Raw genomic sequence first — 14554 nt, forward strand, 5'->3', positions numbered from 1 at the left:
TTTCACTACAGGATGGCTGCTGATCTTCCATCTAGAGCTGTTCCCTGTGCACTTCTGTCCAGAGATGCCTTTCACACTGGGACCCTCAGCACTGCTGTGTTCCCAGCCCCTGAGGTTGTATGTTTGGAAACAGTAAATCTGTTTTCTGGAACAAAACAAAATTAAACTGTAAAAATATCTTGTTTCATCTGACACACTACTAGTAACAGAGAAGAAAAAGTGTTAGAAACCTAACTGGTCTGGTGAAGGTTGCTTCTTCAAGGGCATGACAATTGGGCATGATTCTGCTTGAGATGTGGTACAGCACGTATGATCTCTGCACGCCTGTTGTAATTAAATGTAAAACTTCCCCCCCTCCCCCCCATGCTTAGTGTCTATTTGTTGCTGCTTGGTCTCATAACAACTCTATTAATTAGGAAAAAGTGTCAAAACACCAGCTGATGAATGAATGAATGGATGGATCCTGAATTAAGAAATTTTTCATCTTCATTGTTTCCTTTCTTTTAGAAATAGAACAGCTGCAGCCTTCTGTAAGTGCTTTTGTCAAATATGGGGACATTTAATATTGCAGTTCCTTGGAAAATAAGACTCTATACTTCAGCATTCCAAGAAGAGAAAGAATATTCATAGATTGTTTAAGGGAAAAAAGAAAGTGCGAGCCGTTGTCACAGTGTCAAAAGTAATTATTTTTGATTGATCTATTTGCCTTGATCTTTATGACCCTCAAGAATTTCAAATACTTTCCAGTCAATCATTTAAATTCCTCAGTTAAACTCCATACCTCATTAAATAAAGAAATAAGAAGGGGGTCTTGATATGCTTTTCTTCTGGCCTGTCACTCCAGAGTCTGAAAATACAGATCATGGAATCTTAAAGTATTCTCAGTTTTCTTTTCAAATAGGAAAAAAAGTTTCTCTATACAGTTCATCGCATTTTCTTCAGTGACACTTTCTTGCTGGAAATTCTTAGGACTAACTCCAAGTACCACCTTCAGTGGTGGAAAGAGACTCTGAGACACTAAATTTACTGGTGACTGTGCTAATGTCACCAAACAACAAAGGGCTGTAGGGTGAAAGGCAAAGGGAAGGAAATGAGTGGTATACTTAGAAGACATATATAGAAAAATTTAAGATGTGTATGAACATTTTTGGGTGTGTACTGACTTCTTAGGGATTGAGGTCTAATGGAAATATTGCAGAATGGGAAGAGGACTCAAAGCATCAGACTACAGGATAGTGTATATTATATAAAGTGCACAGGTGCTGCACTTTTTCAATGTTAAAATTGTGCAAACAGATTAATTTCATATGCATCATCTATTTCATCCCATCATATATCCCTATTGATACGTAAAAGCCAACTCTTTCCCTGATCAGTGATTTCCCATGAAAAATCATTTCTCATCTGAGAGTTCAGCCTACTTTTCCTCCTGCTTCTTTAAGATGGCATAGCTGGTTTGTTTTCCATTTTCAGTTTTTCACCTTTCATCTGCTTTTCCCATTCTCTCGTGGTGCGACAAGAAAAGAAATGCAAACCAGAATCAGGACCTGGAATGCTGTCACAGGGGAAGCTGAAATCAGAAGCAAATCAGAGCCATTTATAAATCAAACTTGAAAAGTATTTTGCTGCAATTTTTGTCTCACATTATTGTGCACTGTGATAACTTAAAGGGGAAAGGCATCAGGTTGTAAAAAGACTCAGATTGTTGGCATTTGAACTCAGTCCTCAGAGAGAGCCCAGACCTCTCAAATTTCTCTTCTCCTAGCAGGTAGGGCCTCAGGCAGCGTGGTGGCCTTGCCCAGGTCTGATGGGCTGCCCCTGCCATCAGCCCTGCTTGCCCAGGGCAGCAGAGCAGCGCTTCCCTCCTCTGGTGTGTCACATCACACAGCCTCGTGTGGCCCGCGGGTATGTCCCTGCCACAGGCACACACACACCGCTTGTGTGGAAATGGGCTACAAAAGCAACAAAATTTGTGCTACAAAAGCTGCAAATTTGCAAGTCTGCTTTCTTGTCGTCCTACTTGCCTCTCAGGCAGCGCTTCCCAAGCTCTGGGATAAAAGTGTCCCCTTGGAGAACATCAGGGGAGACACCTTGCAGTGCCACGGCAGCTCCTGACCTCAGCCAGTGCAGCTGATGTCCTTCAGCAGAAGCTGCACTCTCCTACCTGTGGTTCTGCTCTGTGGAAAATCCAGATTGCATGTGGCATCTCCAGTGAAGCTTCCCAGAAAAACAATTATTATTTCACTGGAAAGCTGTTGCTCAGTCCGTGAGACTGCTGTTCCCCAGAGCCTAGTTCTGAAAACCAGCATTAAGAAATAGGATTGACTGTTATTTCTATTACCTTTGGGAACAGTCTCTTATGTAATTTAATTTATTTTAATTTAGTTTGATTTAATTTATATAAATTTTTTTTCTAGGTAACATTTTTTCATGTACCCAGAATCTTAACTGCTGTATCACAGATTGCAGTCTGCTATCTGTATGTCTCATCAATCCATATCTTGTCTTCTTTACTTCTTTTTATGCCAACCCTTACATGATTGCACATCATTTTCAGAAGATTTCACACTTCTGAAAGTCCATATGGTTGTCAACATCTTTTCTGATGCCACTTGTTTACGTCTTCAAAATAATCAACATAGATTCACACATCCTTTTTTCCTCCCCTGTTCCTTCTCCCAGTCTCTTTTGTACACAACTCCAATGAGATTAATTCACTTTTTTTTCTCCAAATGATGCTGCCAAAGTTAACACATCAGCAGAGACAGCTTGGAGCAAAAATCTGTTCCATCTTGCTATGCTCTTCATTCATGTCAGGCTGTGATCTAGCTGTCACTCCAGAGAGCAGCCAATTTTTCTTTGGGCCATCTGCCAAAAATGGCATCATCAGAAAATAGGAAGGAAGGAAGGAAGGAAGGAAGGAAGGAAGGAAGGAAGGAAGGAAGGAAGGAAGGAAGGAAGGAAGGAAGGAAGGAAGGAAGGAAGGAAGGAAGGAAGGAAGGAAGGAAGGAAGGAAGGAAGGAAGGAAGGAAGGAAGGAAGGAAGGAAGGAAGGAAGGAAGGAAGGAAGGAAGGAAGGAAGGAAGGAAGGAAGGAAGGAAGGAAGGAAGGAAGGAAGGAAGGAAGGAAGGAAGGAAGGAAGGAAGGAAGGAAGGAAGGAAGGAAGGAAGGAAGGAAGGAAGGAAGGAAGGAAGGAAGGAAGGAAGGATCATCTGTGGGGACTGGCAGCATGAATCCAAAAGAACCCATCAGCATAGAAAGTGGTTGGAAAAGCAAACCAACCTGGAGCAAAGATTATCCTGAAAACCTGGAAAACACTGTGTCCTTGGGCCATCCTGGCAACCTGACAGCATCAGCATCCTTATCCCCCAGGGTTTCCCCCCACATTCCCTCTCATCCTCAAAGAGTGGGATGTTGCCCAGCCCCACATGCCTGAAGCTAGTTCACCATCTGGGGCTAGAAAATGGGAGGAGGGTCACAGATGGTTCCCATCTTTCTGCTCCCCTCCTGCCCTGTGGCTTGTCCCAGCACTGTTCCCTGCTCTCCTGGCCAGCTGTCTGGCAGCAGCATTCCTGGCAGTGGGTGCATCTGCTGCAAAAGTCCTTGCTTCAAAACTTCTGCAGAGTCTTTACACACGTGGCAGGGTAGCAAGTGGCATCCTCACCCGTCCTGGGAGAACCACGGGACAATCAGCTCTTGAAAGAGAGAAAGGCAGCAAAGTGGCAGGGAGAGGGACTTGAAGGGCAGAGACTGCATTTCTGTGGCTTTATATGGCACAACAGGGGAACACTGGCATCTAGTCAAATTCCATAAGCAGGGGAACAGAGTAATTAGTTATAGCTTTGCTTTCTTGTGACAAAAAAAAACCTTAAAAGTAGGAAAAAATGGGAGTCATAACCATGTAATGGCAAACCATGTGAAAAAAACTCTCTTGCTCCTAATCATAGCCCAGTTTAAAAAAAAAGCACATCCATGCAACAGTACATGTGAGCAGCAAAAAAAGGCTGTTAATTCATGGAAGCAAGAGGAATTATAAAACTGGTATTATGTGTTGCATTCTTAAGGAGTATCTGTCCCGGGCAGCCCTGTCCCCAGTTTCATTACACCTAAGGAGCAGGAGCTCTCCAGTAGCACTGCTAACCTCACAAGAAGCATTGTCTTGGCAGGACTCGGGTCATACTTAGCAGATTATCTCCGTACCAGGAGGGCTGAAATTTTCATCAAAGTAAACAGAGGAATTCGTGACAGGCAGCCGGCTTACCGTGCCGTGCTCGGGGGCTCCTTCCCAGCGGATGCTCGGCTCCATCCCAAGAGCAGCCCCGTGCGCTGTGGCCGCTTCCTCGGCACACGGCAGAGCCCTTCGGGTCACTGGGTGGTTCTGCGGCACGGCTTGGCGCTGGAAGGGAGGGAAGGAAGGCAGAGAGGAAGGGAAGGAAGGAGGGCAGAGAGGCAGAGCAGCGGGCTGGGAGCGCAGCACGGGCACTGCGGGCAGCTCGGGCTGAGCCCCGGGGCACGGAGGCTGCGGGGCAGCGGGGCACCGAATCGCGGGGCGCGGAGATGGGGCACAGCAGGCGCCAAACCGGAGCCGGAGGGTCCCGGTGCCGCCGGCCGGCATGGCAGCTCCGTGCCAGGACCACGAGATGGCACCAGGCCCCTGTGCGGGCCGGTGGCTTCCCGGCATCGCTGCCATCCCGTCACACGGCACGGGCACTCCCGGTCCCGCAGCCGGGAACGGCGGCGCTCTCCCACCGAGCGATCAGCTTCGGCATTATCCATTTCCACCGCCGGTCCACTGTGCGCCGCCAACTCGGCAGTTTTCATTTATGACGGGCAGATTGGATTAATGGCCTCCACCGACCAAGCTATTTTTCCATTTTATGCACCACATGTTCAGGAGGAAAGGGATTGAAAAGGACATCTGATTAAAACTACTGCCATGCCTTAATGCAGGAGCAGGAGGCTTAATCCTTCACCTGCACAGCTGTGAAGCCCTCTAAGACTCCCTTTCTGTGGCCAAATTGAATCAACACTACCTATCTAAAAAAAAAAAAAAAAAAAAAATAGCAGCAGTTTGAATACTGTTCTTGGGCTCCAAGGCCAGCCCAGCACTGCTTGAGTTGGGTCCACAGGCTCCAGAGATGCCCCACAGGTCACCTGGCTGGCCTGGCTGCCCTCCTGGACTGCCCCAGGACCAGCTCTCACACACAGCCAGCCCACTGTGCATGGGAGCTGTTATCTGAACTCAGGTGAGGACAGCACTGCAGCCCACTGAGAGGTGTTTCTGACAGCATGACTCCGAGAGGTGGAGTTTCATGCTGTGGGATGTCCAAGGGAACGTGGGGTGACAGGAAGATGCAAAAAGCCTGGTGGGAGAGTGTTGGAGACAGAGAGGCCAAAACTTGACCTCTTCCATAGTGGGAACAGTCCTAGGGGTGAAGGGCACCACCAGGAAGGGTCTTGGGGAAAGCTGCTTGAAGTGGTCCAAAACAGAGACAATAAGCAATCAAACAATCCAGTGTCTGAACCAGCCCCCTGTCCCACTTTCCTTTACCACTGGAGACATATTCTCCACAGGATTTATGCCTTGGAAGGCTGCAAGGCTTTCCAAAGCAAGCAGATTCCTTCACAACTATCTCCCAACCCACTGGTTCCTGAGCTCATGGAGACAAAATCCTTCCCAGCTACTGAGGCAACATGGCCCAGGAGCCTGCACTGACTTCTGGAACAGAAAGTGCTCAGTGAAACTGTCTGGGTGAAGGCTGCAAATAAATGTGCCTCTCTTCCCATGCAGGGAATGAATTCAGTGCTGTTCATGGCCCTGAGCTGCTGTGGAAACCCGAGGAATTAAGAGAGATTCAACAAGAAATCTGACAAATTGAGGGAGGATAAATCCATTGGTAGCACAATGTAGCAGTTGGTCACACAGTGATCTGAGCAGTTTCTGGCTCAGTAAGTCTGGACTCTGTGTAAATTTAGCAATTTGCACTATGCCGAATCCTGGGATGGAATGCCACAGGGAGGATGGATCTGTACTCAAATGACACCTGGGCTCAGATCAGAGATAAGTCACTATCCAAACAGAGATAAGTTTGAGGATTTTTTTGGGGGAGGAGTCAACATGGTTTTACAAAAGAAAAATCACACCTCTTAAATCTATTTGGGGCTGCAGAAGGCATCAACAAAGAGGTGTAGAGCTAAGAGCAGTTTTCCAAAGCCCTTCATCAAAGCCTTCACAAGAAATCCTGCTGTGATGGTTTAAGAGTTAAGGTTATGTGAATACAGGGCTGATTAAAAGGCAGGAAACAGAAGGTAGAAATAAATAGCCAGCTCTGACAGTGGAAGGAGGTTGGCAGCAGAGTCATGCAGGGATTTGTACTCAAGCTTGCATTGCTCAGCATGACTTAAACCTGGAAAAGGGGGAGCTTTGTGAGATGGGAGTTTGTTGAGGTTATTAAGCATCCAAGACAGCAAAGATGATGAACAACTGGGGAAGCTACAGAAAAACATCACAATAGACAGCAATTGGGCAATAGAAAGGCAAATGAAATTCAATGTAGTTTATTCTAAAATTAATTAAATTTCAAAAATATCTAATTTTTCATACATGATAATAGGGTCTCAACTGACTTTTTCTACTTGGGAATTAGATTTTAGGGTTATGTAAATATCTATGAAAAGGGTAGCTCAGTGCTCAGCTGCAGCCAAAGTAGCAAGTTCCATTACTAGGAGAGAAACAGAGAATAAAATGGAAAACACCTTTAAGCTGTACATTCGTACAGTGCATCTAAATCTCCAAAAACTATAGGTGTTTATGGACCCTCTAGTTCAAAAAGCACACAGCACAGAAAGGTAACAGAGGGGTAACAAGAAAGAACAGAAGCATGGAATGGTTTTCCTATTAAGAATGAGTTACTGGTTTAAGACTTCTCAACTTGATAGGAAAAAAAATAATCTGATTTCTGCAGTAGTTAACATATGCACTGTTTGAAACTGCTTCCTAAGCCCTTGGTGAAGTGGAACTCTCTTCCCAACACCTGGGCAGCTCCATTCTGTTGGGCAGATGGGATGGCCAGTGCCAAAGCTCAGGCTGCTGAACCTGAAAATCACTCCTGGAAGACCTCAGCACTCTCAGGATGTAAAACCAGATGATTTAGATATGATGAGGCAGTTTGGTCCAGAGCTTCCATGGCTAGATACAGGTTCTTTATGGAAGGATGGAAGATGGTGATGAGGTTTGTGCTCTAGACAACTGAGTGGGACGAATTTGTGCATGTTTGTGGGGGAGCAGAGGGTGAGAAATTCAAGAGCTCATGGGCCAGGAGAAGCTAACAAAAGGGATATTGTTTTGGGCATCTCCCACCACCCAATCAAGCAAGAAGGAAAGACAGATAGAACCTTCCTTAAACAACTCAGGAGTTATTCAAGACAGACTAGAAAATTTCCTGTCTTTTGTAACTGGAAAAATCTGCCAACTGGAAAACCTCTGCCTTCAGTCACAGGGTCATCACTCACAAGATGTTCTGTTAGGCCTGCCATGTGTCTTTATCTAGCAAAGTTCTGAGGAGAAAATTACTAATCACACTAGAAGACTGAATCAGGGATGCAGAAAGCTGCACTTGCACAAGTGGCTACCCACTGACAGCACAACAGAAACTGGCCAATGTGATAGCTGTGATTGATACACTGAAGGGCAGGGCTGCCACTCACAGAGACCTTCACTGGCTGGAGAAAGGTGCCAATGAGAACCTCACTGAGTTCAAAAAAAGCAAATGCAAGCCCAGCACCTGGCATGGACTAACCTGGTACAACCAGCACAGGAGGAAGCATCTTCTGGGCAGGGAGCAGCTCTGAAGAAAGAGACCTTGGGCTCTCAAAAAACAGCAAGCTGAACATAGTTAAGCAGGGCAACCCTGCAGTGATGAGGCCAACAGGATACTGGGTGGTTTAAGCAAGGGAGCTGTCAGCAGGTTGACAGAAATTCTTCTTCCTGGCAGCTGAGCACACTCATCATCCACATCCATACCTCTGTGTAGAGTTTTGGGGTCATCAGTACAAGAGTGGTATTGACAAACCTGAGAGAGTTCAGAGGGTCAGGGAGTGAGAAGACCAAGGCTGCAGGAGCAACTGCAGTCTTCCAGCACCTTAAATGGGATTATAGAGAAGACAGAGCCTGGATTTCCCACGGGTGCTCAGTGAAACAAGAGGGAAAGATCACAATTTCGGACATGGGAAACTGTCACTGCAGATTAGGAAGCAATTCTTCACCATTACAGCTGGTAAGCACTGGCACACATTGCCCAGAGACACTGTGAAATTGCCACCTTTAAATACTTCCAAATCTGACCAGACAAGGTCCTGAACAACTTGATTTAACTCTAAAACTCAAGGCTTGAGCAGCCTTGTGCCTGCTTTCAGCAGATGCCTTGGACTAGATGACCTCCAGAGGCCTCTTCCAACTCCAGATGTTTCTACAGCTCTGTAAGTGCCATAAAAACATATATAAACCCCACAATGTTAAACCATAAAATCATAAAAACCAATCAAAGACAAACCTACACAGCTTTGCATATACAATGTAATGCTGACATGTAGATGTGTCCCATGGGGGGAATAAAGAAATGCATAATAGGTAACACCCCACACTGATGAAAATAAGAGGAAAGGATGATTATGGAGACCAATGTACATCAAATAAACCCAGATGGGATTTGAGCATGCAAGATTACCAATATGTGTCACAGCTCCTATTTTATCATTCACCTTTACTAGAGAAAATGATTTACAACACCACAGTGAGAATCAAAAGACTCAATCTGCAGAGGCAAAACTAAGTCCAACAAAAAATATTTTTGCTGTGTTTTTTTGTAATTATCCCACCAACACATATTACCAAAAGCTGTAGAGCTTGTGGCACTGCAGTCATTTTGGAAGCCTAGTTAAAATACTCTGTAAGTCTGCAAGACTTTATAAATGAACACACAGAAGTTTACGTGCAACTGACTTTTCATCTCTATTTTATTTCACAAAAGAAGTGCATTCTGGGGTGAGAAGGAGAAAAAGTTCAGGAAAACCTGCAGTTCTCAAAATACACTGTTGATAATTTGACCAAATGAATAAGTAAATGGCATGAAACTTGTGCATATTCAAGTCTCTGAAGAGATGAGCTCCTTCTTCAATAATGGGAAGAGAATTAATGAAGCCTACCTTCAGTGAAACACATTTCATAATCTGGCTTTCTTTTTATAGACAGAAAGTTTTCTGTACACTATCACCTCTCTTTTTCCTGACGGTAGGACAATCATTTTTTACAAGATTTGGTTACAAGCACCATCAATGTAAACAATTAAAACTTTAATCTCTAGTTAGGTATCAGTAAACAGAACAGAGACAGAACCAGTGGGGACAATACAAATGCAGAGTCTGTGGACACTCATTTGGCTCTCTTCCCATCAGGATTAATGTGGCAAAATCTGGAGCTGAGATGCTCGAGGAGCTGCTGGTTAAAAACACACACGAACTTCATGACTGACACTTGAGCTGTCCTGTGCTTCCCTGTGGATCTCCAGTACCAGTGCTCCCTGCTGCAGCAGGCGACAGCCCCCAGATGTGATGGACTCCTTCTAGAGGCATGCCTTAGCAGAAAAATGGTTCAGAGCTTCCTCTTCATTAAAAACCCCAATCAGCTTTTTGTCAGGAGCCTTGGCGTGATGCCAGGATCAGACAGCTACATCAGCTCAAACGAGTTTTTTATTTCATGTCCAGATCAAATGTTTTCTGCATTATTAAAATACCATGATTATGGACGGAAAATGATGAAGCATAAATTTAAACCTGTGGATGCTGACTGTCCTAGGCATCACTGTTTGTATGGTGAAATGCAAGCTGATGGAAAAAGTGGCTAGTCTGACTTCATAGTGGTTTTTTATATATATTTTGGCAGGGTACAAACAATAACATGGGAATACAACTTTAGATAAATCAGGTTCACGTGTTCCAGGGAGGGATTTGATCTAAAGGTCACAACAGTCAGAGGAAAGACTGTGTGGGGTCTGAAGGAGCACCGAGCAGGTAAACACACCACAACAAATTCTTCATTAGTGCTATTTTTGCTCCCAGAAGGAGAACAGTTTACCCAAAACTGCAATAAGCCTAAACACTTTTAGAGGGCAGGAGAAGGCTGATAATCTTCTGTGCTCTTTACCTTGAATAGATTTCCCTATTTATTTACTGCGTTTAGCACAAAAGACAAAGTCTACTCCTGGTAAATGCTATGACAGCATCTCACAGAGAGGAGACTTGGACTTCAGTCTGTTGCTTTTTTTCCTGTGTGAAGAAAACAACAGCAAAAGGAAAAAACCTTGACTCTGGCCTCTTCTAGACTCGGGCTGCAGGTTCCTCCCCTAAAAACCTGCACTCATTTTACTCTAGACTTTCTTCCAGAATAGTTTGTAAAAACCATGCACTTACCTAAATGGGCCAGGGGAGCTGTTCCACTTTTTGTGACTATTATTTACAGTATGTGTCTGCTTTTCCGCCCTTTTTCCCCCGCCAAAGCAGAAATTCTTTTAATTAAAATTACCTGGTGATACAGCAAATATCTTTCTCTGAAAATGGGTTTTTATTCCACACACCACAATGCCATCATGGTAGGTCTTCAGCATTTACACCTGTATATAGGCTACATCCAGCATTATACACACACATTTTAACATGGTCATTTCCGCAGTGGCTTGACCAGAGCTGTGATCAGTGACACTTGTCAGCCAAAAATATAACTTTTCAGAACACACACAATAAAATTTGTTTATATGACTCAAATCCTGGTGAAGGTACTTAGCTGTCATATTAGCAGCGTTTCACTTACTTTTTTTTTTAAATATCAATTTAATCGGAGCAAAACAGGTTATCAAAAATGCATATTTTAAAAACATCTTCTGAAAGACAAAAAATTTGACTTGTTTTCCCTTTGGGGAGAGGTATTCAAGAAGAAACAAGTTTCATCCAGAAAGAAGCATGCTTGGAAATACAAAGAAAAAGTTTCTGCACTGATTATTTCTAACAGAAAAATAACAACCCCTTAAAAAACAGGGAGCTGTCTTTTATTTGGGTCTAATGGTGTAGCAATATATAAAAATGCTGGGTTACCTTTCTTGGTTTGTATTCCAAAAAGGTAAGCTGTATTGCCTGAGTCAGGAGTAGCAAACATGGTTTACTCAGGTTATCACTGTCTGTACAGGTGGTTCAGACCACAGCCCAGAGGGCTCCCTTCTAGCTGAACAGGATGGGCTTTCTGGGTGAGGGGGCTGAAAATGCTTTCTAAGGTTTCTCTTTTGGCACTTTCTGCATCCTGGTCTGTCAAATTAAAAGATACAGTGGAATTTCCTCTTCCCTGGGGAAGGAGTGACACTTCTTCTGAAGAAGTTTCTATAAAAACATTGGCAGCAAAAGGAGGGCTAAGGAGTCTCCATTCTTTGCTGGATGCACAGCGTAGCTCAGTGTAAGGGATGAGGAAAATGCTGAGGTACCTAGTGCCTTTTTTGTCTCAGTATTTAATACCAAAGCCAGCTGCCCCCAGCACATCCAGCAATGACAGCTGGAAGTTAGGGATAGGGAGCTGAGTGAAGTCCCCATAATCTGTGAGGAAAGGGTTAACGACCTTCTGTCCCAGTTAGACACACATCCATGTGTCCTGATGAGATGCACCTGAGAGTATTGAGGGAGCTGGCAAAAGATCTTGCCAACCCCTTTCAACCCTTTTCCAGGAGTTTTGGTTTCCTGGAGAAGTCCCAGTTGACAGGAAATTAGCAAATGTGATGCCCATCTACAAGAAGAGTTGGAAGGACGATCTGGGGAAGCACAGGCCTATCAGCCTGACCTTGGCACTGGGGAAAGTCGTGGAGCAGATCATCCTGAGTGCCATCACGTGGCACGTACAGGACAACCAAGAGCTCAGGCCCAGTCAGCACGGGTTTATGAAAAGCAGGTCCTGCTTGACCAACCTGATCTCCTTCTATGACAATGTGATCCACTCAGTAGGTGACGGAAAGTCTGTGGGTGTTGTCTATCCAGACTTCAGGATAGGATTTGGAACTGTCTCCCACAGCACTGTCCTGGAGAAACTGGTTGCTCTTGGCTTGGATGGGTGGATTCTTAACTGAATAAAACTGGCTGGATGGCCAGGCCCAGAGAGTGGTGGTGAATGGAAATAAATCCAGTGGGTTGCTGGTAACTGCTGCTGCTCCCCAGGGCTCAGCAGTGGCACCAGCTCTGTTTCACATCTTCACTGATGATGTGGATGAGTGGATTGAGTGCATCCTCAGTAAGTTCACAGACGACACCAGGTTGGGTGGGAGTGTTGATCTGCTGGAGGGCAGGAGGGCCCTCCAGAGGGATTGTGACAGACTGGATCAATGGTCTGAGGACAGTCTTGTGGAGTTCAGTAAGGTGATCCAAGTGCTGGGTCCTGTACTTGGTTAAAACAATCCCATGCACTGCAACAGGCTGGGGGAAGAGTGGCTGGAAAAGGACCTGGGGTGGTGGTCAATAGCCAGCTGAACATGCTCCAGCATGTGCCCAGGTGGCCAAGAGGGACAATGGCACCCTGGCCTATATCAGGAATAGTGTGGCCAGCAGGACCCCTGTTCTTGGCACTGGTGAAAGCTGCACCCTGAATCTTTGTGCTCAGTTCTGGGCCCCTCCATTCAGGAAGGAGATTGAGGGGCAGGAGCACATCCAGAGAAGGGCAATGGAACTGGTGAAGGGTTTGGAGCAAAAGTCTGATAAGGAACAGCAGAGGCAACTGGGATTGTTTAGTTTGGAGGATTACCTCACTGATCTTTACAACTACCAGAAAAGAGGTTGCAGTGAAGGGGGGGTTGGTCTCTTCTGCCATATCTTGAGTGCAACAATGAGAGGAAACAGCTTTAAATTGCACCAGGAGAGGGTCAGATTGAATGTTTGGAAAAAAATATTCACTGAAATAGACCTTAGAATAAATTGTCCAGGGAGTTGGTGGGGTCAGTGTCTGAAGAGTTTAAGAGGTGTCAGGATGTGGCACTTGGGGATATTGTTTAGGGGTGATTATGGTAGGGCTAGGTTGTCACCTGGATTTAGATGATCTTGAAGATCTCTTCTAACCTTGATGTTTGTGTAATTCTGCCCCACCTCACCACTGCCAGCTCTCAAAGTATGGAAGGAAAGTGTTTCCTCACAAGAAACTTCTTGTCTGACCCTACTGGAGCTGTGTTGCTGGGACCTGCTGTGCTTAGAGCTGCCTTTGGAACCTGTGAACGGGAAATAAGACCCCATTTTCCCCCCACCTTTCCTGAGTTAAGGGAATTTCTCAGAAAAGTTAAAGTAGTTTGTTTTCACATATTAGTCTTCATTGTCTGCCAAATTAAAATGGAATACTGTGTGCCTCTTCTTCTTTCACCATCAGTCCAAGGGCTGGTCAGAAACATCCACCTTGCACTGCTGTGCAAAAGCCTCTGTGCTGATCATATCCTCCAGTACAGAGACACAGGGTGCAATCTCAGACTTCTTTACTGTACCCAGTTTGGGGATGCCAATCTCAGAGGGTTCTGAGTACTTTCTTCACATATTTAACAAACTTCTGCATCACCTTCTCCTCAGCAAGTAACCTGTAAGCTCAGGGTGGACCCACCACTGTCATTTTCAAGTCATTCCCTTTTCCTCTGGAAGGTGTAAGTTTGAGAAGCCTCAGATGTAAAATTCTTCTTCATTAACTGGTGAAGCTGGGCAAACATGGTCATCCAGAGAACAGGGAGCTGCTCTCAAGGGCTGTTTGTGTTGCTTGGAGAGAGATGCTGACATGAAAGAGCTGGAAGACCATTCTGAAAGAGAAGGCAGTGAACCACCAACAGAATCAAAAGTATTGCACATGGCTGATGCAGGCCTTCCCCTGGTGCCTGCCCGTTTAGCCCTACTGACACTTTGTTTCTGTGATGGAAGAGAGTCTTCCAACTCACTGCAAAACCCATTAAGGGCAGAGTATGCAGAAACCACAGACAGGTCTGAGAAGGACAGCTTCATCCCTGTGTCCACATCAGTCTCTTGGGCATGCTCTAAGTCATCAATGTTAAGCTTGGGGCTGCATTTCCACGTTTTTAACCTGGTTGCAGGTGACCCAGTGTTTAAAAACTGAAATGGTTCACTGAAATGAAATGTCTCTGATGCTGAAGAGGAGTTCACTGTGGGCAAGCAGAACAGAGACTTGCTTCGTTGAAATGACCAAGAAATGCTGGAGGCACTCCTGGGTCTGCGTGTGAAGTCTCCTAGATTGCTGTGTCTCAAGTCCTCCTGGGAGAAACCAAGATAATGACCAAGGCCATTTGTGAGATGTACCTTTTTTGGACCCATTTCTTGTGGCAGTTCAGAGACGGATCGGTGGCTCTGAGGAAGGAAGGCTGGCAGAGTGGTGAAGTGGGAATCTGTAGACACAGATGGATATAGTTGCTTGTTCTGCTTTGCAGACTTCCTACTCCAACTGTGTGCTTGCTGCAGTAGGGAGAGGGAAAGAAGACGATCACGTTAAT

At 45.1% G+C, this 14554-nt stretch overlaps 1 protein-coding gene across 1 annotated transcript in view; it reads right to left on the reverse strand.

Moving 5' to 3' along the window:
• Window positions 1–9031: 9031 nt before the first annotated feature.
• Window positions 9032–14554, reverse strand: part of FAM124A (family with sequence similarity 124 member A) — a 42451-nt gene continuing 36928 nt past the window's right edge. The window contains exon 4 of the mRNA XM_063149264.1: window positions 9032–14516. Coding sequence (XP_063005334.1) covers window positions 13719–14516 — 798 coding nt within the window. The 3' untranslated portion in view covers window positions 9032–13718. The remainder of the gene's footprint in view (window positions 14517–14554) is intronic.

Source organism: Melospiza melodia, chromosome 2 (genome assembly GCF_035770615.1).
Source record: "Melospiza melodia melodia isolate bMelMel2 chromosome 2, bMelMel2.pri, whole genome shotgun sequence".
Taxonomy (NCBI): Eukaryota; Metazoa; Chordata; class Aves; order Passeriformes; family Passerellidae; genus Melospiza; species Melospiza melodia.